Source organism: Myxocyprinus asiaticus, chromosome 13, assembly GCF_019703515.2.
Source record: "Myxocyprinus asiaticus isolate MX2 ecotype Aquarium Trade chromosome 13, UBuf_Myxa_2, whole genome shotgun sequence".
Lineage (NCBI taxonomy): Eukaryota > Metazoa > Chordata > Actinopteri > Cypriniformes > Catostomidae > Myxocyprinus > Myxocyprinus asiaticus.
Window position 1 is genome coordinate 21,197,346 of NC_059356.1, and position 24,290 is coordinate 21,221,635.

General features: G+C 37.9%; 1 protein-coding gene across 1 annotated transcript in view; it reads left to right on the plus strand.

The window, feature by feature from the left end:
• Window positions 1-3,084: 3,084 nt before the first annotated feature.
• LOC127450178 (E3 ubiquitin-protein ligase RNF216-like) overlaps window positions 3,085-24,290 on the plus strand; it is a 41,432-nt gene continuing 20,226 nt past the window's right edge. Inside the window, exons 1-13 of the mRNA XM_051714041.1 lie at window positions 3,085-3,202; window positions 3,974-4,118; window positions 4,284-4,414; window positions 5,451-6,050; window positions 7,334-7,410; window positions 7,505-7,607; window positions 9,915-10,076; window positions 10,246-10,360; window positions 11,284-11,420; window positions 11,563-11,613; window positions 13,329-13,466; window positions 13,855-14,003; window positions 14,881-14,959. Of these exons, the coding sequence (XP_051570001.1) occupies window positions 4,052-4,118; window positions 4,284-4,414; window positions 5,451-6,050; window positions 7,334-7,410; window positions 7,505-7,607; window positions 9,915-10,076; window positions 10,246-10,360; window positions 11,284-11,420; window positions 11,563-11,613; window positions 13,329-13,466; window positions 13,855-14,003; window positions 14,881-14,959 (1,809 nt within the window). The 5' untranslated portion in view covers window positions 3,085-3,202; window positions 3,974-4,051. The remainder of the gene's footprint in view (window positions 3,203-3,973; window positions 4,119-4,283; window positions 4,415-5,450; window positions 6,051-7,333; window positions 7,411-7,504; window positions 7,608-9,914; window positions 10,077-10,245; window positions 10,361-11,283; window positions 11,421-11,562; window positions 11,614-13,328; window positions 13,467-13,854; window positions 14,004-14,880; window positions 14,960-24,290) is intronic.

A 24,290-nucleotide genomic window follows, 5' to 3' on the forward strand; every position in this document is an offset into this window, starting at 1 on the left:
GGGCATGATTTCAATGATTGATGATATTTCAATACAATTTTCTTGCTATGGCACAGGTAATTTCCGAATCTGAGTGACGACTACTGGGTGCAACCACCTTTTATGAGAATTACTTTCTGACATTTATGAATTGCTGACATGTTTGTGTAATTATTAATAAAGACACCCTGCATATCTAAATCTTCATGGCACACAAATTCTGCTTTTAAATGAGAGTACAATTGCTTTAAGCTTACGGTGTGTGAGTTGGGGCTCACAGGATTCTTTTCTTTGAAATAAAGTTTTCATTGGTAAAATCCCATATTTAGATTTCAAGTTCATTCTTCCATATGGCACCAGTCATGGCCATTTTGAGGCATGCTTTCAACTTACACTGACCTACTTTGAAATGTCTTCAGCATTTCAGTCATCACCTTTTGCAGGAGTGCCTATTGCATCCTCAGGGAGTCTGTGCTTAATGATGTCAAGCTGAGACACAGGAAACCTTTGTTTGAAAAGCTTTGAGCAGAAATCCTGAACCAAACAGTCAGCAGATGTTGACCAATAAGACAAATAAGCACTAGATGTGAGTTATTTCCTTTAACAAACCTACCCAACTGAACTGCCAAGGCAACTCTATCTACAGGGTTGGGGAGTAATGAAATACATGTAACGGGATTACGTATTTAAAATACAAAATATAAGTAACTGTATTCCACTACAGTTGCAATTTAAATCATTTGTAATTAGAATACAGTTACATTCAAAAAGTATTTTGATTACTGAAGAGATTACTTTGCATTTTACTGTAATTTGTTTCATTTAATATTTAGTCCTTTCAGATGGAAAACATTTATTCATATAAATGATGCGATCCAAAGTGCATTTGAACAGCAGTGAAACACTTTCTTATGATGTGTTACATTCATACGAGCAGACAGAGAAGTACGTTTGAAGTTTGGAGCAGAAGAAATAGAAATAAACCTTGTGTAAATTGTCAGCTTTACGCTAAGCTAAAATGCTATTTCTAGCCATTTTATATGCACGTTAACAGACATGATCATATTTTTTATCAAGAAAATTCATGTTGGATCATAATTTCTTTTTTTCTAGTAAGACCTTTGATATTAGGGCAAAAATCATATTCTTGATAATAATTTTTGTATTGTTTTCCTGTAAAAATATCTAAAAATCCTTAAAACAAGATCAGTTTGATTTATCTTGTTTTAGAAACAACACTGCATAAGATATTTAGGTTTTTCAGAGAATGTATTTTTAAAATGTGTATTTTGTCTTACTGTACTGGCAGAGTTTTTATAGTCAAAACAAGTGAAAAAATCTACCAGTGCTGAAGAAGTAATCCAAAGTATTTAGAATACGTTACTGACCTTGAGTAATCTAACGGATTACATTACAAATTACATTTGACATTTTACAGTACATATCTGTAGTAGAATACATTTCAAAAGTAACACTCCCAACCCTGACTGTCTGTCTAGCTATCTATCTATCTATCTGTCTGTCTATCTATCTATCTATCTGTCTGTCAGTCTATCTATCTATCACTGTCTGTCTATCTATCTATCTATCTGTCTGTCAGTCTATCTATCTATCTATCACTGTCTGTCTGTCACTCTATCTATTTGTCTGTCTATCTATCTATCTGTCTGTTACTCTATCTAGCTATCTATCTATCTATCTATCTGTCTGTCTATCTATCTATCTGTCTGTCACTCTATCTATCTATCTATCTGTCTGTCTATCTATCTATCTGTCTGTCTATCTATCTATCTATCTGTCTGTCTATCTATCTATCTATCTGTCTGTCAGTCTATCTATCTATCTATCTATCTATCTATCTATCTATCTATCTATCAATCACTGTCTGTCTGTCACTCTATCTATTTGTCTGTCTATCTATCTATCTGTCTGTTACTCTATCTAGCTATCTATCTATCTATCTATCTATCTATCTGTCTGTCTATCTATCTATCTGTCTGTCACTCTATCTATCTATCACTGTCTGTCTGTCACTCTATCTATCTATCTATCTGTCTGTTACTCTATCTAGCTATCTATCTATCTATCTGTCTGTCTATCTATCTATCTGTCTGTCACTCTATCTATCTATCTGTCTGTCACTCTATCTATCTATCTGTCTGTCACTCTATCTATCTATCTATCTATCTGTCTGTCTGTCTGTCTATCTATCTATCTATCTATCTGTCTGTCACTCTATCTATCTATCTATCTATCTATCTATCTATCTGTCTGTCTAGGACTATTTCTTTTCTATCTTTGCATCCATCCACCCCATTCTTCCGTCTATTCATCGATCCATGATACCTCTTTAAAACTCCTCATCAAAATCTACTTGGTGGGACATTATTTGTAGGGTAACCAGAAATGTCAGCAAAAGTTAGATATGTTTATGATAAGAATTTGTCAACAAACAAACAACAACAACAACAAAAAAAAACTACCTATTTATATGCGCCAAAATCATGAACTTGCGTGGTATTCAAATGTTTATTTATTTATTTATTTATTTTTTTCTAAATCCCTTCTGAATTACCAAAGAAAACAGTGACATCTAGTGGCAATACAGAATTTACAATAAAACCAACCAACCTTAAAGCCCAGTTCACACCTCCAGCGACACCATCCCATTAAATTTCAATGAGAGCACAGCGACTTCCGGCGACAGAGATCGCCGTGGGGAGCGACAAGACAAGACAAGACAAGTTGAGAAAAATTCAACTTTATGAAAATGACGAGCGATTACCAGTGAGAGTGAAGACACTACCATCTCTTCAATGGCATGGACGGTATAAAGCTGTATAAAGCTCCTAGATCACATCTGATTTTCCACAACTCAAGTTGTCTGGAGTTCTTTGTATAATGAATGTTCTTGGAAAAATATTTTATCAATGTTTTGTCCGCGGAATGATCCAAAAACACTTTAAACTGCTGTACAGCCCATTGAAGAGACTGTAAGTCTATGCCTCACAGCCTCATTGTCATTCCCATTAAAATTTAAAGATGGCGCTAGCGTGAATAAGGTCTGTGGAGAAGAACTACAACTCCCAGTACACATTCACGTCCACGGCTCAGCCACAGCTTGACGCACCTGCGTCTGACGTCACACTCGCTTGTTTTGGCCGTTTGTTTCGATATCCGCCAAATCAAACGTTGTCGATGTGCTGGACATTGTGACTGAGAGGTACGTGTAATCCATTAAACAGTCTCTGTCTGCTGTATTCCTTAGAGGGTTCCTTTTCTCGTCATTAATTTTGGATGAAATATCAGGCTTAGTATGAAAATCTGGCTCGTTTAAGTCATGTCAGCTGGCGCGGAGGGTTAACGCCAAACAGCTAGCTGAGCTTTGCTAGGAGACTTTAGCGAGTCCAGATTTGTTTGTTTCTTTGTTTTGTGTTACTTGATATTGTAAATTTATCACAATATGTGACATATATGCGAATTATGTCACAGTTTGAAAAAGGACAATAATTGAGTAAAACATCAACAATATTTCACATTCTGACTATCTTAGTTTCAATTTAGAGGCTGTGACTCAAAACCCAGTGAGCTCTCTACATAGACAGCTTGTTTGGGCATCACAGACGCGTTTGAAACATAACCCATAAATCTAAAGCATAAAATACACTTGTATGTTTACTTTTACTCAGTGCTCAGATTCATTCATTGACAAGATAATAAAACACGAACTCTTAACTCTATGATCACTCTGTTTTCAACTCTTCTTGGGTTGTAAATGAAATCTTAATGTGTTGTGTGAATGATAATCAAGACTGTAATCTCATTAATATGACTTGGCTGCTTAAAAGTTCTTAGTCATTTTTGGAAACCACAGCAGTTCCTTGGAAATAGAAGAATTTGCCTTGCATGGCTTTTAGGAAGTATTTTTCATTATAACCATAATGAATCTACAGTCTGAAATGATTAATGTGGTTTAATGTATGTCTGATTTCAGGATCCTGCATGTGCATGGGTGTTTGTGTGTGGGAGAGAGAGCGAAGGTGGAAGACTCAGGGAGTCTGTGTGTCTTATCATGGCTGACGGGTCCAGTGATGATGATGTCATCCACCTGGCTAGTATCAACCCCCTTCGCAATCGAGGTTGTTGCTGCCCAAAAATTCACATACTTGTGTCAGCCTGTGTTGTGAACTTGTGAAGAATGCTTTGATTTATCTGGTCTTGTTACCTATTTTATAAATTGTACTGGTAATCGGGACATCCTGAGTCTGACCCTGTTTTTGTTTTGTTTTATGTGGTTTTGTCAGCTAAGAGATTTAGGACGAGGGCTTACATAACCATATCCTCATCGTCGGATTCTGATGATGAACCTGTCAGGTTCGTACCAAATGTCCCTGTTGTGGTCAAGGATGATGAAGAGGAAGTGAGCATCTTAGAGGTGAATGGGTTTTACCTTGAACTGATAATGAGCTTTCGTGAATACAGTTGACCCAGAAATCCACACAAAAAAATGTATACAAATGAATTACTTTGAGATACAAAATGTCAAACCAAGAGGCATCTGCAGAAAAAAATAAATGCCAGATCTTTTTTCAGAATTAACTTCACTTTTCTTATCCATTTTTTGCAGTTACTTTTAACCAACTGTTTTTAAACAACAAAAGTGATTTTTAGTAGATGTATGAAGTCATTTCCCCTCCAATTCACACAGGTGTCCAAGCAGAGTAACAACATGTGTAGTTCATGGCTTTGACTATGGACACGTTCCACTAATGTTTAACACCCAGAAATTTGTTCAAATACTTTTTTATCCTATTTTTTAACAGTATAATTATTTAAAATCTAAAACATTTCTTTTTGCTTAAAGTATGCTATTTGTCACCCCTGGAGTCACAAGTTCGAATGTGGGTGAGTGACTCAAGCCAGGTCTCCTAAGCAACCAAATTGGCCCGGTTGCTAGGGAGGGTAGAGTCACATGGGGTAACCTCCTCGTGGTCATGATTAGTGGTTCTCACTCTCAATGGGGCACGTGGTAAGTTGTGCGTGGGTCGCGGAGAGTAGCATGAGCCTCTACATGCGGAGTCTCCGTGGTGTCATGCACAACGAGCCACACGATAAGATGTGTGGATTGACTGTCTCAGAAGTGGAGGCAACTGAGACTTGTCCTCCGCCACCCAGATTGATGTGAGTAACCGCACCACCACGAAGACCTAGAAAGTAGTGGGAATTGGGCATTCCAAATTGGGAGAAAAGGGGATTTAAAAAAAATAAAATAATATATGCTATTTGTCTTGAAAATAAATGCTACTTTGTTTGATATGTTATCTAATGCAATGGCATTAGTGTCCAGATACTTTTTGGAGTGACTGTATCTCATGTAGACGTTCTTCATTCTTGGTTAATCTATTTTATACTTGTTTAAAAAAAAAAAAAAAAAAAAAAAAACAGAAAAGTGATGATCTGTTCTCTTGCAGCCACAGCCCTCGCCTCATCGTGAACTGATCAGACCAGCTTCAAAGTGGGGTGCAAGGTCCTTTCCAAGCCAGGCATCTGGATCCGACAGACATCCATCCAACACACACACCCGTCAACCTCCCGTAGCCGCTGTACATCCTACATTAGGAAACCAAGCCATAGGTGTCTTAACCACGGACCAGAATGCTGTACCCTCAACGTCTAGAGAAAATGCCTTGCACAGACCTCCATTGCCTGTTAAGGACTCACTGCCCCCACAAAAGGACCCTTTACTCAGTGCTCACTCAGAAAATCAGGCCAATTCTGTTTCAACTGCACCTGCAACTGAATCAGGTCCGTCAGTCATGGGCCACACAATTGAAGTGGTCATCCGGCAGAGAACTGAAAAGAGCACAGACAGGCCTCTGACACCACAGGGGGGTGTGCTGGTGGAAATCAGAAGAGATGAACCACAACGGCAGCCAGTGGCTGCTCCTCTCGCTCCTGCACGATTCCTCGCACCTGCTGACAATGAGAGGCCTGGTCCGTCAGTGCCCAGAGAGCCCTTAATGCAGCAGGCCCCTGACCAGACTGCCCTGAATGTCCTGGTGAAGGGAGTGGTGAGTCTACTGATAAGGGTTGTGCACCATTCAGAATTGAATTGAGTGCCTATTCAATTCCATTTCAATTTCTGAATTTGAATTGAGGTAGCAAACAAGATACAGAGTTGTGATTCAAATTTGAGTTTAAGTTGAATTTAAATGGGTTGAAATTCATGTAAATGTTGTAAACGTAGCCTATAATTGATGCATTTAGTTTTTCAGTATGAATTTCCCATAAACGTGTTACCATACAGACATTTGGGATATTTCCAAAAATATTGATGATATACAAAACACTATGTATGTGTGTGTGTATATATATATGTATGTATGTATGTATGTGTGTATATATATATATATATATATATATATATATATATATATATATATAAATATATATATAATGTTGTTGTATTCTTCACACAACAATTTTAAATTCAGTGGTTCGGAGACAATTAGTCTGCTTATACCACTGATACCACACCTTCAGACATCGTTCAGGGTTTTGTCAAGACATTTTGTGGTTTTCATCCCTCTTGTGATCGGTAAAACACTCTTGTGAGTGGAGCTACTTTCTTCCACCATGGATTCAGCGTCTTACTTTGATACAGCACAAGCCTTCGTTGCTAGTTCAAAAACATCACTTTAGAACTAGTAATGTTTCAGTAAACATTAAACATTTAAAACCACATGCCTAATATTGTATAGGTTCCCCTTGTGCCACCAAAACAGTGCCAACCCACATCTCAGAATAGTATTCTTCTCACAACAATTTTAAAGAGTGGTTATCTTAGTTATTGTAGACTTTGTCAATTTTAACCAGTCTGGCCATTCTCTGATCTCTCTCATCAACAAGGCATTTCCATCAACAGAACTGCCCCTCACTGGATGTTTTTTGTTTTTGGCACCATTTGGAGTAAATTCTAGAGACTGTTTTGTGAAATCCCAGTAGATCAGCAGTTACAGTAATACTCAAACCAGCCCATCTGGCACCAACAATCATGCCAGGATCCAAGTAATTGAGATTGCATTTTTTCCCCATTCTGATGGTTAATGTGAACATTAACTGAAGCTCCTGACCCGTATCTGCATGATTTTATGCACTGTACTGCTGCCACACGATTGGCTTATTAGATAATCGCATTGATTATTGTTGGTGTCAGATGAGCTGGTTTGAGTATTTCTGTAACTGCTGATCTCCTGGGATTTTCACACACAACAGTCTCTAGAATTTACTTCCCACCGTTCATACTACCTTCCATTAATGGCAGGGTTGGGTTTGTTTTGGCTCATATTTCCAGATGGACCTTTTCCCAGATGTGCAGGAAGCATATTTAACAGAACTGATAGAGAAAGGCGAACTGAAAGATTTAAATGTGTAAGTCCAAGGCTTTCTCTACTCATTTCTCACTTAGACATGCTGTCTTCACATAAGAAGTGTAGTGAAACATTTTTTGTGTTCTTTATTGCAGAATATGCAATTTGTTGTTGGAACATCCTGACTATCCGAAGAAAGCCAACTCAGTTTTGACCCAAAGCAGTGTGCTCCTCGAGACTAATGACTCTGAGACACAGGTTTGCACATGCTTATTTTCATCATGTGGAAAGTGTGGATATTATGTCTATCAGATAGCCATGAATAGGGCTGCTCAATTATGGCAAAAATCATAATCACGATTATTTTGGTCAATATTGAGATCACGATTATTTAACACGATTACTTACTGACTTTTTTTAAAAATGTGTCTTTTTAACAGTGGATTTCCTTGAACTTGAAATGTAAACTGCACTGGGTAGGGGAGGAGGCTATTGTCATATGATAAATATTTTGTTACATATGGTAGTCAAATAAAGGAAAGCCTCCATTGCCATCATTAACAGCAGGGGTGCTCACACATCTGTGGAATGAGATCTACCTTTTCATCATGTTATTGCAGCAAGATCTACCATGTACAATAAACTCTATACATTATCACAATAGCAAAATTTCAGGAGTCAGTAGTGAAATTTGACAATTCTCAATACCAGCTTCAAAACCATAACAAATAATAAAACTAATATGTTAAGTATGGAAGAATGCTTTCAAGTTCTTAAGTAATTATTCAAGACTAGTAAACAGTTATAAAATAACAATAGAAAACAGCAATGAATATATAGAGATGAAAAATAATAGAACAAAAAATACAAATTACGAACATTCTGTGCTTTTTTAACAGCTTTAAAAGTTTTTAACAGCAGTTTCAAGTATTCATGTAAACATTCAGAATGAAATGCAACATAAACTACTACTAGTCTTCACTGTATAATAATACATGAATACTTCTTCAAAGCTACTAAAGTTATTCAGTCAAGAGCAGTGAGTGTTTTCTCATTCTCTTGTTATGGTTGTTTGATTATTATAATGTCACACTAGACGGCAGCTGGTCTGTTAGCTTACGTTTTACTGTCTTTATTAAGTCTGACATCTTAAGAAAAATCTGCTTTTTTCTCCACTGTTTACATTCACTGTAGACATCACTCTCTGTGTTTACATGAATACCTCACCAAGACGGGCATTTTTGCTGAATTTTGAAGTGTATTTGACCGTTCAGGCGCGCATTAGCGCAAGCATTTTCTGAACACACTTGCATGTTCAGCACACACATATACACCGCCTGTCAATCAAACAGGGCGCAGCTGTTACTAGATCACTTGTGAATTATAAAATTACATGCTCTGGAATATTTTCAGCAGCAGAATAAGAATATGAACTTTCTAATAAGTGACACAGGCCTAGGCTATCACAAATATACAGTAGCTGGTTATTTTTTCATTTTAATCAGTCTGCTTGTACGGTCGGGTAAGTAAAATTCTCTTTCACTTGCCCCTTCAAAAATCCACTTGTCCCGGACAAGTGTTAATGTCGAGCCCTGATTAAATATTGTATTCAACATTCTCAGATAACAATCTTTTCTTCTGCAGTATAGCTCCTAAATTAAATGTACATTGTTTTATAGTTGTTTTAGATATTATTTTGGAAAACAAGTCTAAAAAGACTAATAAAAAACATTTTGTTCCAGTGTGTATGTTTGTTCTTTAACTCACAAAAAGTTAACTTTCTCTTCTTAATAGCTGCATATCGCCGATTTTCTTCATGATAAGATACACACAGTGAATGTGACATTTATGTTTCACTGCGTCACGAGCCATCACGTTATAATCTAGCTGCAGCAAATGCACGCCAGTGACGAGTGTCCCCGCGCCAGAGTGTGCATCAGCCGGGAGAAGATTCAGTCCTTACCCAGTCACTTCATGCAACTCATAGACGCGGCGCTGACCGAACAGAGAAATGCCAGTTTCGGAGTTTATTTACATTACCTGCTTTCTTATTATTTGAACTTTAATAAAGGATGCTTTAAAGATTTTAAAACGCTGGTGTGTTTATTTGCGAAACAGAATGCAGCGCAATAAATGCTTTATCTCGATTATTTTGTTTTCATAATCATTGGAAGCCAAAATCGTAATTGAAAATAAAATTTGATTAATTGCCCAGCCCTAGCCATGTATATTGAGTCGATAATGTAGTTACTGTGAATTTATTCAATGATATGAGTTCCCATGGTCATAGAAAACCCAGAAATACCTGGATTTTGATTTCCAGGCTTGGGAAAAGTCATGAAAATAAATACAATCCTGAAAAGTCATGGATATTGTCTAGAAATTGCTCTTTGGGGGTGTAAACTTTATACAATTATTTTTATAAACCCTTATCCAGTTTTCACAAAAAACTGTAAATATCATGGAAATTAATTTGGCAAAATATGTGACAAACCTGATTTAAGAAGCTTATGTTGGTTTATTTTTTTAAATTCAACATTCTTGTTTTTTTTCTTGTTTGTGCAGGAAAGTGAAAATTATTTTGATTATTTCAAACTAAAGACTGTTGGCCCAGAGGTTGTAGTCCAAGCTGCCGATATGCTGATGCGTGACTTCAAAATGTTGAGCTGTCAGGATATCAAATGGGCTCTGAATTGCCTCAAAGGACACTATGCAATCACCCGAAAGGTGCACCTTCATATGTACTTCAGTTCTTCTGTGAGCCTTTAATGGCAAGGGGTTTTAACTGCATGCAATGTCATTAGTGTCATCGTGTGTTTGAGTGGTCGTGTTCAAGTATTGATAAAGGTTGTTGAATTCAGGTGTATGGTATTAATACCTCTGGTGTCTGTTGAAGGCCTTATTCGAAGCCCTCAAGAAGTGGCAAGAGAACTCCACTGACCCCTCAGGGAAGAAGAGGAGAAGGAGAGAGCCCAATGAGCGCGCCTTCATAGACTTCAAGTTTGAGCAGGGTGACTACATGTATTCCTCACCTTAGGGGTCGTTCACACAGGACTCATTCTTGCATTCAAAACTGTTTTTAAAGGAATAGTTCACCAAAAATTGAAAGAAGCATGCAAAAGTATCATGAAAATAGATCGCACGACTTGTGTGTTTTAAAAGTCTTTTGAAGCCATGCTATAGCTTTGTGTTAGGAACAGACTGAAATTCACATCATTATTCACTGAAAACCTTGACAACTCCTTTAGCTCTACTTGGATGTCCGATTTGTGTACGCATTTTTGGAGTCGAATCTTTTTTTTTAATGAAATGGTCGAACCAATTCACAAACTGTCTGAATGATTTATTTTTTTTTTTAATCAGACACATATTTAGATCACATTGACTCTAGTCGCAGTAATTAACAGCTCGCTGGAGAGTTAGATTGTCGGTGAATAACGACTGAGATTTCAGTCTGTTCAAAATACAAAGCTATCATATGACATCAGAAGATGTGGAATATTGCGAATTGACCACTTTTATTATACTTTATGGTGCTTTTGAGTCCTTTTTTGAAACGTGATTCCCCATTCGTTGTTATTGCATGGAAAAAGCATTACAAAATGTCTCCTTTTGTGTTACATGAAAGAAATCAAATCTTGCAGGTTTGAAACTGCATGAGGGTGAGTGAACTATGACAAAGTTTTCATTTTTGTGAACTATTCCTTTAACTTGATTGTGTCTTTAACTTGATTGTACAGTGCTCATAGCGCAAGACATGTAACAACAGCCAAAGACAACCATATATTTAGACCAGCAATTGAAAAATAGCACAGCAAAATGCAAGAGTGCATCCTGTGTGAACGGGCTGTAGCTTTTAAAATACATCAAAACAAAAGCAGACAAAAAGGCAAAGACTTGATTATTTTGCTCATTTTTGTCTAATTCATCTCAGGTTCCTTTAAACTGGAGAGAAAGATGTTCTTTTTGGAGAAGAATCGGAGATGGAGCCGAGGTAACGAGACTACACTGGAGCCGTCTCTTATGAAAGAGCTTCAGTTCTTCGAGCAGAAAGCCAAGGAAATGGCTGAGGTACTTCACAAAGCTAATTTCTTTAGTTGACTTTTTGCCATTTCTTTTCCTCCTGTAATAACCTAAAGAAATAGCGTTGTGTTGAATCGAGCTGTCAGGCTGTTTGCTCAATAATTGTGTGGTTCTTTTTACCTACTTTCAGCATGAAGATTTCCTTTTGGCTTTGCAAGTGAATGAGGAGCAGTATCAAAAGGTGGGTGTGAAGTGTTTGCATACTTTAGAGGCTTCTGTAATGACATGTCAAACCTTATGATAAAAATCATAAGCTGTATTAGCTGCAGTTCTGTGTGCCTCAACCACAGCTTTGAGTAGAAGAGTTATGTTTTCAGCTCTTTACATCAGTGAGCATCTGTTTTATTAATATATTCTATGTCATTATTACGCAACATTTATTTCCGGTCCACTAATTAGATTTGGGCAAGTGGATTAGCTGCATTTGAAGCCATAAAATAGCACACTAAGTTGTAAACTTAGCACACTTAGCAAAATAGCACACTTAATTATAATAAACGTAACTCTTAAATGCGTGGGTATTTCACCAAACATTATGACATATTCAGGTCTTTAGAGAGAAAATAATAGAATATATACACCGTTGTCTTTGCATTCAGTACACTGTCAGCTGTGCACCAGTATCAATACAGCCGGGGCAAAGTGTAAATTGCTACTGTAAACTACTGTGGCTTATAGATGTATGTGCGGGTAATTCAGTGTGACATGTAACATACAGGCATTTGTTATATATCATAAAAAAAAATAAAAAAAACATCATACAAGGTGATTCACAAAAAAAGAAAAATTATGTGATGTATCGGATTGCAATACTGTACACATTTAAGAAAGAGTATATCGTATTCATCCCAGAATACTTTCTTAAAATGCTCTTTCTAAAAGTATTCTGCCCAACCTTGGAAAAAGCATGTATTTTTGTACAAGCATATGGAATACTAATAATTCATCACCATTTTGCAGAAAATTTACATAAGTCACTTGTGTGAATATAGTACTCATTTGTCTTTTAATAAACAAATAGATAGATATCCTGTGATAGTAACTTAACTAGATATAAAATAATCATAAAAAATATGATTTATGGAAGCACGAAAAGAAAAAGAAAGCGACACTATTACATACCTATGGTCTCTATTGACCCTAAACACTTTTGGTACTTAAGCAATTATACAAAAAAGAAGAACAAGAGACCGCACATCTGATAAATTATCAGCAGGTGTGTGTAGGAAAAAGCACTAAAGTAAATAAACTTTATTTTAGAAGTTTAGTAAAGATCCCGCATGCTACTGCTTCTTGCGAATATACAAGCGGCAGCAGTGTACGGAATATCTTTCTTGTTTAGGTACTTAAGCTATATATATATATATATATATATATATATATATATATATATATATATATATATATATATATATATATATACTGTATTTGTTTTTGTTGCAATTTTGGTCTTTTTTGTCACACTGTTCGTAAGAGAAAGGTTGAGAAATACTAAAGAGGTGTGGGCACAACTAAAAAAAAAACATGGATGAGGTACAGGGGCTGGAATGAGGTTCCGGGTCACTAAAGACCCGAGGTATGCGTTTAAGGGTGAATTATTTACATTAATTATTTGCATCAATTTATTCAGTTACATTGTAACTACATTAGTAAATAATTGTCTACGTTGATTGGTCTCTTTTATTGTATTGCCATTTGTTTTTTGAAAGCATTAAGTCATTCAAAGCTGTGCATTGCAGTGATCTGTGTGTTACGCACAACAGGTGTATTAACCAGTGTGCTTTTAAAATGAAATGGTTGACCGGTCTCAGGGGCATAATTATGTGTTATTGATTTGGAAGCTAAACATTAAAAGATGACATGAAAATTATATTTTGGTCTTTTCTGTGATCTCAGGACGGGCAGTTGATTGAGTGTGGATGCTGCTGTGGGGAGTTTGCCTTTGAGGAGATGACCCAGTGTACGGACGGCCATCTCTTCTGCAAGGAATGCCTGGTGAAGTATGCCCAGGAGGCAGTGTTCGGTTCAGGACGGGTAAGCCAATCCTAGAGGATGATTGTAGCATTAGAGCGTTGATTGAGTTAGGATACAATTGCATCTACAGTACACAACTCTGTGCAAACAGCATGTTTTTTGGAAACTCATATTTTGGTTTCATTTCAGCCCCATGCTTTTTACGTGCATTCCAGTTGGATGGTTCTGTTACTTGAATAGTGGCCCCAAAAAGTGTTTTGACACTTAATGCACACTTAAATGTGAATGAATATGAATACATTAAATAATACAATGTCAAGCCAAGTGGCAAAGAAAGATAATTTCTCAAGCAAAACATTTCACAAAAAGAAGTTTATTAGGTTTTAAATGATAAAATGCTGGTTCTGGGTAAGAATATGTGAAAATTGGGATTTGTGTTTGTTTGCAGTCAGAGTTGAGCTGTATGGACGGAAACTGCACATGTTCCTTCCCTACCAGTGAACTGGAAAAAGTTTTACCCGAGAACATTCTGTGCAAGTATTACGAGCGACAAGCAGAGGAGGCCGTAGCGGCCACCTGTGCTGACGAACTAGTCAGGTGAGTTAAGGCAGTGGTTCACCCAAAAATGAACATTCTGTCATAATTTATTCACTTCATATAATCCCAAAACTTTCTTTTTTTCATGGAACAAAAAAAATGTAACTGTTAAATAAGGAATAATGTACAGTCAGCTGGTTGTTATTGCAAAATATACCCTGACAGGGTCATCAGAACCTTGACGTGAAAAAGAGGGGTCTTGTATCACCCTGAAGCGTTTATTTTGCAATAACAACCGGCTGACTGTACATTATCCCACTAATTACATGGCTACTAACCAAATAAATAAATGGACATAAAATATTGATTTGCGTTGACTGTGTAATTATGTAAGAAGAAATAAATTGCTGAACAGCTGAAACCCACCTCCGGTTTGCGTCAGAGATCTGTTGGTGATTATTTTGTGAAAATAACCGTCTGACTTCTCATTATCCAGCCTATTTCAAGACTACTAGTCAAATAAATAAATGCACATGAAACGTTTGAGTAAAAATAATTTTATTAGCTTTGTAGATATCACACAGTGATCCAAGAAAGTAGGAAAGATGGCTCGCAATACCCGAATGAGCGGTCTGATACAAGGATGTGCGGTTGTTACCGAGAAATATCAGACTGCTAGATGGCGCCATTGACCAATCAGAATGGAGTATTCCAGAGAGCCTTGTAATAATTAGTCAAGACTTGAGCACTATATTTCAAGTCTTATGAAGCCATTCAAAATCTTTGTGTGAGAAACCACAATTTTAGTCTTTATTCACTGAAAATCTTGTGTTGGCGCAAACTGTTGGCGCAAAAAGACTAAAAACATTATAAGTGGAAAAAAAGTGGACCTCACCATCATAATTTATAAAAAACTATTTCTTCATTTCTTTTCAAGGTGTCCGTTTTGTAACTTCCCAGCACTTTTGGACAAAGAGATTTCTCTGTTCAGTTGCCCAAACCCTCGCTGCAGAAAGGTTGGTCTGTTTCCCTGTTTGAATGCATGTAATTATTCAATGACATCTCTTTTTGCAATGGTTCCTTTTATAAAAATACTGTCCTGATCTGGCTTGGTTCTCTCTCTGTTCATTTCTATCCAAGTCTCCAAGCGGTCACTTGGTCGTGCCATGGGAAAGGGTCAGTGTTTTGCAGTCAGGGGCCTTGTGATATGCAGTGTTTGGGGATGTGAAACTAATGGTATTTTTTCATTGGCAGGGTTTAGTCTGCTAGAATTAGTCAGGTCATGGCAAGAATAGAGAAAGGCATTCATCATGTCTGCTATAAATATACAGCACTCTGAACTCTAAACAGAGCTTAACAGGGGTTGAGGAGTTCACCACAACCAGATGAATCAGTATTCCAGTATATCACTGTCTTGTGATGTTTGGTAAATGATAAAGGGGAAAATGTAGATTATAACCTCAGGATGTGGATCACAAACCACAGCTTGTGCCATGTTTGTAAAAGGTGAGGTCTTGAAAAACAGACTGAGTAGTCATTATCAGTTCAGTCTCTCTAAGTACAGTGGAGTTAAAGTCCACATTGAAAATTTGGGATACAAAATCTAATTTAAATATGGAAGTAAATAGTTTTAGGAGTTTGTAAAATGTAAAACAAAGAAACGTTATTATGTAAAATGAATGCGAAATATTTCTAGGTCACTGATCAAATAATAAAAAAAAAAAACATGTTAGTGACCATGTTAACTACTTTGTACAAAAGGATTTCCTTGCTTCCTTTGAGACAGCTAAAGCTCAAATCATACTGTGATAACATGGATCATCAGGTTTTGCATAAACTTGTGGAGTCCATGCCAGCTCGAGTGCGTGCTGTCATTAAAGCAAATGAGGGACATAACAACAATACTAAGAAATTCTGAAATTCATGTTAATGTTTCAATTCAGCTTTTCTCATTTGTACATAAAGCTTGCTTAAATCTATGAAACATGGGAAATAGACACATTTTCACAAGTGGACTCGGACATTTGTACCCTGCTGTATGGGCTGAATTTTAAGAAGAATGTTTTGTCATGCCCTTTGCTTTTGTCTTATCAGTGGTGGGTGGTTGTGTGTTATGCTGTGTGGAATGTATCAGGCAGTGTCAGGAGTGAGGGAGCTGTCTGCCTGGATTTCAGCTGACATGCAGACCATGTCAAGGACATTGAACTAACAGCCACTTTCTCAACAGCCCTGAGAGAAATGTTAGAGCTCCCTGCAGTTTGTCAAGTCTTTCTTTCCATTTGTCTGTCACTTTCCATTTATCGCTCTTTGCCTCTGTCTCTCCATCACTTATCACAGTAAATACATGTGGGAGGGCTGTGGTCACGAGTTTCTTTCAAACTAAAGCTCAGGGAGGATAAATGTATATGTTGTCATTGTCAAGTATCTTTTGAATTCCTGTCATATAGTTAAAATTTTCCAGGTTAGGTTGAATCTGAAAGTATCAGGGAAATAGGTTTCTTGTAAATTTGCTTGTTATTCACAAGTAATGGCTTATCATTCATGTTTTTTTTACTGTAGTTTACGTTACTGTTGCACCCTAATAGCTTGTTAGCAAGACTTTCTTTACCAGCAGACTGATTAAAAACATGTGCACCCTCAACTCTGGGAAGCTGCGTAATGCCAGCCAGACAAACCATTTTTATGCACTGCAGTATGCATCATAGGTCGGTGAACGGTCTTTGGGCCATCTGTGAGCATGCATTCTGGAGCTAATACTGGGTCTGCAATGCTCTATAAAATTGTGTCTTGATACCACAGACCTCCTTGTCACGAACTGTTCTTGAGTTCTGTTCTTCACGAACTTGTCACCAATTTGTTGTTCTGTTTTTTAGCGATTCGCATTCTACGTGCATATCGCTACCTACTGGGCAGAAAGGAAAAAAGGAAGAAATAAAGCAAAGAAAAAAACAAATAAATCATATTTCACAACAGCCCAGTAGGTGCAATGCGCTATAAAATTGTGTCTTGATACCACAGACCTCCTTGTCATGATCTGTTTGTGTTTACATGTATTATTAATTAAAGGGCTAGTTCACCCAAAATATTGAGAGAGTATAGGTGATTCCTGTTAAACACTTAAATAGCAACTGCTGATGATATGAGTTACATTATGAAGTGCTCTGGAAATTTGAAGCTTTTTATGTTGAATTGAAGAATGAATGGAGTGGTTAGTAGTATTAGTAGATTAGTTGTCTAGGAAAATCTGCTAGCGTTATCTTCATGAAAGGGTTGATAATGGTAGGCATTCCCTTTTGGACACTTTAGTACAGTGCTTGGCACTTCTGTGCGTTTTCTGTCTTATACCAGTTGTCCTTTAGATGGCGTTGTTGCTCTATAATACCAGTGAAGTTTCTTATTCTGCCACACATCTGCTGCTGATTACACGCCTACACCCCGCCTCACCTCTGCAGCAGATCACAGCAGGGCGGGAAAGGGGAGGTGGGGGAAGCCGCTCAAACGGCCACATCTTCGGCACTCCTCTCTGCACTGATGATGGATTAAGTGTGCCATCATCAGGCAGGGCCTCCATTTCCCCCTCCTATTTCTCTTTCTACTGGCTAAGTCACAGTACAGGATGGGGGGAAATTGAGAACAGCCGTGTAGTATGATTTCATAATGTGACCCACTTTTACTTCCTCTTTTTGGCTCTCATCATGGCATTCCTATCAAGATGGAGAACTGGGCTCTTGTGCAGCACACTGCTCGACTTGGCCAGCATTATGAGGACTTTTACAAAGTTGATCCTCTCTGGAACAAATTTGTGGGGTAGATAATCTAGATAAATTTGGCAATTGATCTATGATCATGTATGGATCTTTGACAAACGCATTATCTTGAAGCAACAGGAGATCTTGAGTCTCAAGTAAATGGTGTGGTTAAACATCTGGACTGGTAACTGATAGGTTATAGGTTCAAACCCCACAAAGGTTGTTCCTGGAGCTGTCAGCACTGTGCCCATGAATAAAAGACTTCAGGTTGCTTTAGGACAGGGATGTCAAACTCAGTTCCTGGAGGGCCACTGTCCAGCAGAGTTTAGCTCCAACCCTAATTAAACACAGCTAATCAAGGTCTTCAGGAGTGCTTGAAGATTACAAGGAGGCATTTTGGAGCAGGGCTGGAACTAAACTCTGCAGGGCTGCGGCCCTCAAGGGACTGAGTTTGACACCCCTGCTCTAGGATGATTGTCCCAGTGTAAAATGTACTATGGGTTGCTTTGGATAATAGTGTCAGCTAATCAGTTTCTCAGGAGGACCCAGATTTCACATTTGACAAAGTGGCAGCCCATCATTGTTGTCAGCACAAACCATGAAGTCTTGGTGAACGTCTATTTTATGTAGTCTGGCTTATTGCCTTTTTTCCTAATGTAACCAGTCCTGCCGACCCACTCCGAGCGGGCTTTGAACCGTGGTCTCCAGCATGGGAGGCAGGCGCGCTATTACAAGGAGGCTAAAGTCTTCTAGCGTCAGTTGCTAGTGTGCCTCTTGAGGCCAGGGGAGTGAAGTTTACGCACAATGCACAGCACGTACCAGCTGGCTACTGTTACACTCACCCCACTAAACCGCACTCCCATCCGGGTTACGGCACCACTGTAACTGGTGATGCTCACCCGCTCTGAACCGAGTTCTCCGGCATGGGAGGCGGGCGTGCTAACAAGGAGGCTAAAGGCTACAGCCTCTAGTGTCAGTCGTTAATGCACCTCTTGAGGCCAGGGGAGTGAGGTTTACACAGACTGCACAGCACGTACCAGCTGGCTACTGTTACACTAACATAGTCTGATTCAATGTTTTCATAAGACGAGCGCATGTTGACTTGCTTCTACCAAGTGATAAATGAATTTGCGCCAACATACCATAGGACTTAATTGGAGGCATGGCCTGTGATGTCAGCAACAAAAGACATCACAGGCCAGTTTCTAAAGTTAATAAGCATATTTATTTTGCTCTCCTACCTATTAGCGTTCATATTGTTTGTTGCTTTTATTATTTGCATTTTAGCATAGTTTCAGAACAGATTTTGGGAACCCGTTTTTGGGTTGAGACCCACCAGTAAAGAACCACTGAGCTAAAATTACAAATTAGTTTAGTCAGAATTAGTCAAACTAATTACTCTGCAGTCATTTTCACTATAACGTTCTTGAGAACAGATTCACAAATAGACCAAAAAAAAAAAGCACATGCACTTTTAAAAGTTTTATTCGGACTGAAATCATACCAGCCCGATGTAGGACTAACATGCCTTGATAATGCGATTGTAGTTTGGCTATGTCCAGCATGTATACATGTTAATCGGACCACAAATGGACCTCTGTGTTTCGCACATGACCTGAAAGACAAAGATGATGCGCAACGAGAATTACCGATTTTAACTGCACATGAAAACGTAATGACCGAGCCACAATACTGAGCCTCACATCTAAGCTTGTAACCGAATATTCACGATTATTTAAGACCAAATGGAAAACTTTAAGAAATGGTAATTGAAAAAGCCATATTGTTTGGATATATCAGGATGGACATGTCTCAGAGTGTATCTTGATTACAGCACTGCTCAAACCATTAAAAATCCTCTTGTTGTTTGGAGATGTTTGCAGTTGTCTAACCCACATTTGTTCATGGACAGAACAGTCAGCTGGAAACTCTGGAATCCCAGTGCCCCATTAATGACTCCGATACTCGTGTTTCAGCACACAAGTATTTTCTGTCCTCTCTCTCTCTCTCTGATGTCCCGTTTGTCTGTGTTGTTTGCCCTTAAGTTGCTCTCTTGAGGAGGGAAGACATGCTCTACCCATCACCTCCCCTTTTTTCCCTTGGTGAAGATGAAAGTTCTATAACTGACACACTTTTTCCCCTTCGCTGCTTCTTTGGCTCCACCCCTCACAGTGTCCAGGATCCTCATTGGCTAGAACCAGATCCCTTACTTTTGAATTGTGGTACAGTTCATGTTTGACCCAGATTGTTTTCCTTTTTAAATAAATTTTTTTTTATGCTTGCACGTAAAAAAAAAGAAATGCTGTTTTTTTTTTTTTGTTTTTTTTTCAACAGCTATTGAATATTAGAGTGGATCACAGGCCAACTTCCCCCACTCTTTGGCTCTGTGTACTGGCTTTTGTTCTCATTGTTTATTTTCCATGTACCCATGTTTCTCTGTTTCATGTTGATAGACAGCAACAGCTGTACTATGTTTTCTATAGCTCATGGTTTGCACGCATGTTTTGTATAACAACATATTCAGTACTCTCATGATTATAGTTTTTATACTCTAACTTTCATATAGTCCAGCATATCTAATAGTTGCATTCCATAGAATTGAAACAAATGAACCGTCGTTCTGACATGCTGCATAATCCACCATAGATGAGTGTAGAGGGAGTTGTTTTTGTTCAAAAGGTATCAGCCCTGCCTCAGCACTCCCGCTAACCACTTATCATGAGCTGCATGAGCCAAACCCTTGAATACTAAAAAAAAAACGCCTTTGTGTTATAGCTTAGCGATATCCAGCCCTGGCCTAAAGACGTTTTTATGTGTGTTAGCACATGCTGTGGGTGCATCGCTCTCTGCCTGAGGCTCATTCAGGCCTGTGATCCTCCAAAACAAACAGCCCCCTAATCGGATGCTCCGTAAATCTGTTCTTCTGCCTTATAAGGCCTGCTGTTGTTGAAGCCTCTTGCATGCTGTTTCAGGAGAGAAGCAGAAAGCCGCCTCAACAGATGTCGCAACAGTTCCCACTCTGTAACAAGTTATGAACACTGAGTAGTTCATGCCAGAGGCCAGTGGCTTCTCAACCTAGATGATGTGGTTGTAATATCAAAAGCAGTGTTTCTGTGCTCTTGAAAAGCCTTGAAATAATAAAGCACTTTGTAAACCCTACTTGGTACTTCACAAATAAAACATAGTAGTAGTATTAAACACATTGTGAGCCTGCTGTTGCGGTGCACTTGCCCAAATTATTGCTTCACCGTCCTCTGACATAAACTGCTTTGGTGGGGGAAATAAAGATTCGGGTTCCTACATGTCCGTGTGCAGGCGCTCTGTAACATGCAATTCTCGCATGTCGTCTTTACAATGGAGTGACTGTTGAATGTAAAATTAGGAAGTCGCAATTAGAGATTTATTTTATCACAGAAAGTTTATATGATGCTGTGTAAATGTAGACGATTCTGTATCAAACTTATTTGGATTTTAGAAACCTGACTTTATATTCATACAATAACGTAGATGAGAATTCATCAACGGTATGAAAAGCGCCTTTTTTTAAATCTAGGTACACCGTGAACCGGTATACCGTATAATGTAAAACGAAGTCCTGATGATGAGTGGACTGTGTTTACACAGATACACTCAGTCCTGATAAAACTAGCCTGACTGCCTGGAGCTGTGGTTTCCGGTTATTTAGGTTTCACCTTAAATGACAGGTATTCATACAGTGATTAACAGGAAATGGAGGGTTGCTAGTTTTGTTGGATCAGATTCAAGTTACAAGAATATGTGGTGCAACCACAGTTGTAACCCATGGGCTTGTTTTGTTGAGATAAAGACTTGCCGTTGAAGCCGTTTTCCTTGTGTCGCTGAAGTTGTTTTTCCAGTTTGTTTTGGTACTACTGAGCTCACTATGCTAGATGACAGCTATTTTTTATATATTCGTTACACCGAATAGGCCCTCTCAGGTACAGACGAGCGCCACATACATCCTGTGTGGGTTGAAGGTTCCTGTGGCTCTTGTGCAACAGTATTTTCTGTGGTAATGGCATCTGCAGTCACATTTCTTCTGCACATAAAGTGTATCACCCCCCTTGCAGTGCTTACTGTGATTTATGGCACACTACACTGAAGTCTTTCCCTGCAAGAATGTTACCTCACTCTTTATTTTTTTAAGCATTTCTTTGCTCACTCCAATTGTTCTTTTTGGTTGAAAGGGCCAGCTGAAAAGGTATTTCACTGTCATTATTTACTCACCCTCAAGTTATTCCAAACCTGTATGTTGCTGTTTTTAACACAAAAGTAGAATTTTCAAGAATCTTAATGCAGGTCTTTTGCCTTCAACAATTCATAGTACCCATGTCTGTTAAACTCCAAAAATGATTCTAGAACCTGATCTGTCCCATTCTTCAATGAGTCGTTCTTTTGAGCTGGTTCACAAATCAGACAGAATGATTGTTCACAAATCGGACCAATCCAGTACCAGTACTGGAGTTCAACTCAATGATCTGGTCACAGTGGTTCTCACTGGATGGGAAGATTGTCAGTGAATAATGACTTACATTTTGGTATGAATTCAAAAGACTTGCAATATAGCACCGTATGTGATTTTTTTTTTTTTATTATTTCTTTTTTTTATTTTGCTATTTTTTATTTAAAGAGCTTAAAGGTGCTGTAAGCGATTTTAGCATTTTGAAGCTTTCACGTGACTGAGCCGTTGAATTACCCACGCCCCCTCATTCCAAAACCCTGCCCTCCAAAGGTAATTTTGAGACCAAAACCAAACACAGGAGCAGCATTGTTTGTTCCTGTGGCTGTCAAATTCAACAGTAGCACAATAATGCCCTCAACTGACAAACATTATGAATCGTAGCCTCAATGATCCACTTCAAATACAACCACTATGAGAACAAACAAAATGACTGACAGGTGAAAAGCATCAATGTCCGTGGTTCGTGGACACGTTTTTGTTTGCTCTTTACAAAGTCTACAGCTGTCACGAAGACCCGTGAGATATCTCAGGACACTGATTAGGCAGCAAGGCAGCCGCCTAAGCTTTCAGATGCAGCGGTTATGTCCTTTTGCTTGCATTTGAAATAAATTTCCTGCTTATGCTGTAAATTATACAAGGAACCTTCTAATTTGGTGCATTTAGAAAATATTAATTTTGTAAAGTAACAACAGCCCAAACTTTGTAGTTCAATTGCATTACAATTAACAGATAAAGTAAATGATACAAACAAAACTTAACCTCTTACGCTCTGCAGGATTTTTTGGCTGCTGCCTGAAATGTTTCGCACTCAAATTTAAAAGCTCCCTGTTCACACACAGTGGACTAATTTCATAAAAATCGTCTCATTTTACAGATAACCCCCTAAATTGTAAGACATTATTGCTATAATTAATAAATAAAATTGTTTAAAATGTTATGATAAACAATTATTCTTTTTTCTTTCTAAAGTTTAAAAGCTTGCCATTTCAGTTCTGTGTCCTCAATTTTCAAGCATTTTTTTTTTTTCTCTATCACCTTCCATCACATTATACTGGTCTGAAATGTAGGTGGTGCTCTAAAGCATTTTAGCCCTCACCCATAGACAACAAGTCTTTTTTTTGAAGTGCTGAGAACTTCCAAACTGTTTAGTTGAATATCTTGGCTTCTTAGTTGTCTATAAGCCCAATCTACTTGTCATTGGAAAGCAGAGAATCCCAGCTTTACAATGATGTGTAACATTTCATCTTCTATAGATGAGAACCTATTTTGCCGATATTTGTTTCTCATACTTTTTCTACTGGACTTTATATTTTGTTCTAAATTTTTTGACACAACATTGGATTATTCACCCAAGCAAGATAACAAACAAGTAAAATTTAACTCATTTTAAAGCTAACAACCCAAGGTAAGATTTGACATTAAGTTTGAGGCTATCTGGGGCTTACAGATCAGTGGTCAGCAAAGAAAAGAGGTATTTCATGCCTTATCGAATAAAATTTCACTTGGTGATATCTTTTGAAATATTTCAAACTGTGGTATTATGGCAACAAAATATAGTCAGCTTCCTGGGAATGAGAGCTTTCATTTGATATATGACTTGTCTGTTTAAGTGCTATGTGAAGGACTTTTATATTTATTTTTAAAATTTCTACAACGTAAACTCTAGGTGGGGTCAATTTGTGACACAAATGTTTTCAGGCCTTATTTTGTTATTTTTTGTAACTAAATGGAAATGTGATGGGGTTCTCTTTATTTTGAAAAAATAAATAGGGATGGGCACGAGTACTCGGGTACTCGGATGTGGCAGCAATGATCGATCATGAAAACGATGATCGATAGTGATCACGCATGATGTGACTTTTCACTTAATTCGAAATTCAGTGACAATTACCTGACAACTAAACACAAACGTGCAAAAGAGGGAGCTTATTTTTAATTTTGAGATTGATTATGTTGTGATTTTGAGGGGTATATTGATTAGAACACAGAGACGTCTCATAGCAACCAAACTGATATATACGACGCTGCAATGCTAACGTTACGATAATCAAATAGTGTAATTAACCGTGTTTTGAACTCCTGTCTCATAACGAGTCAAAGTTCTTACATTAAATGATA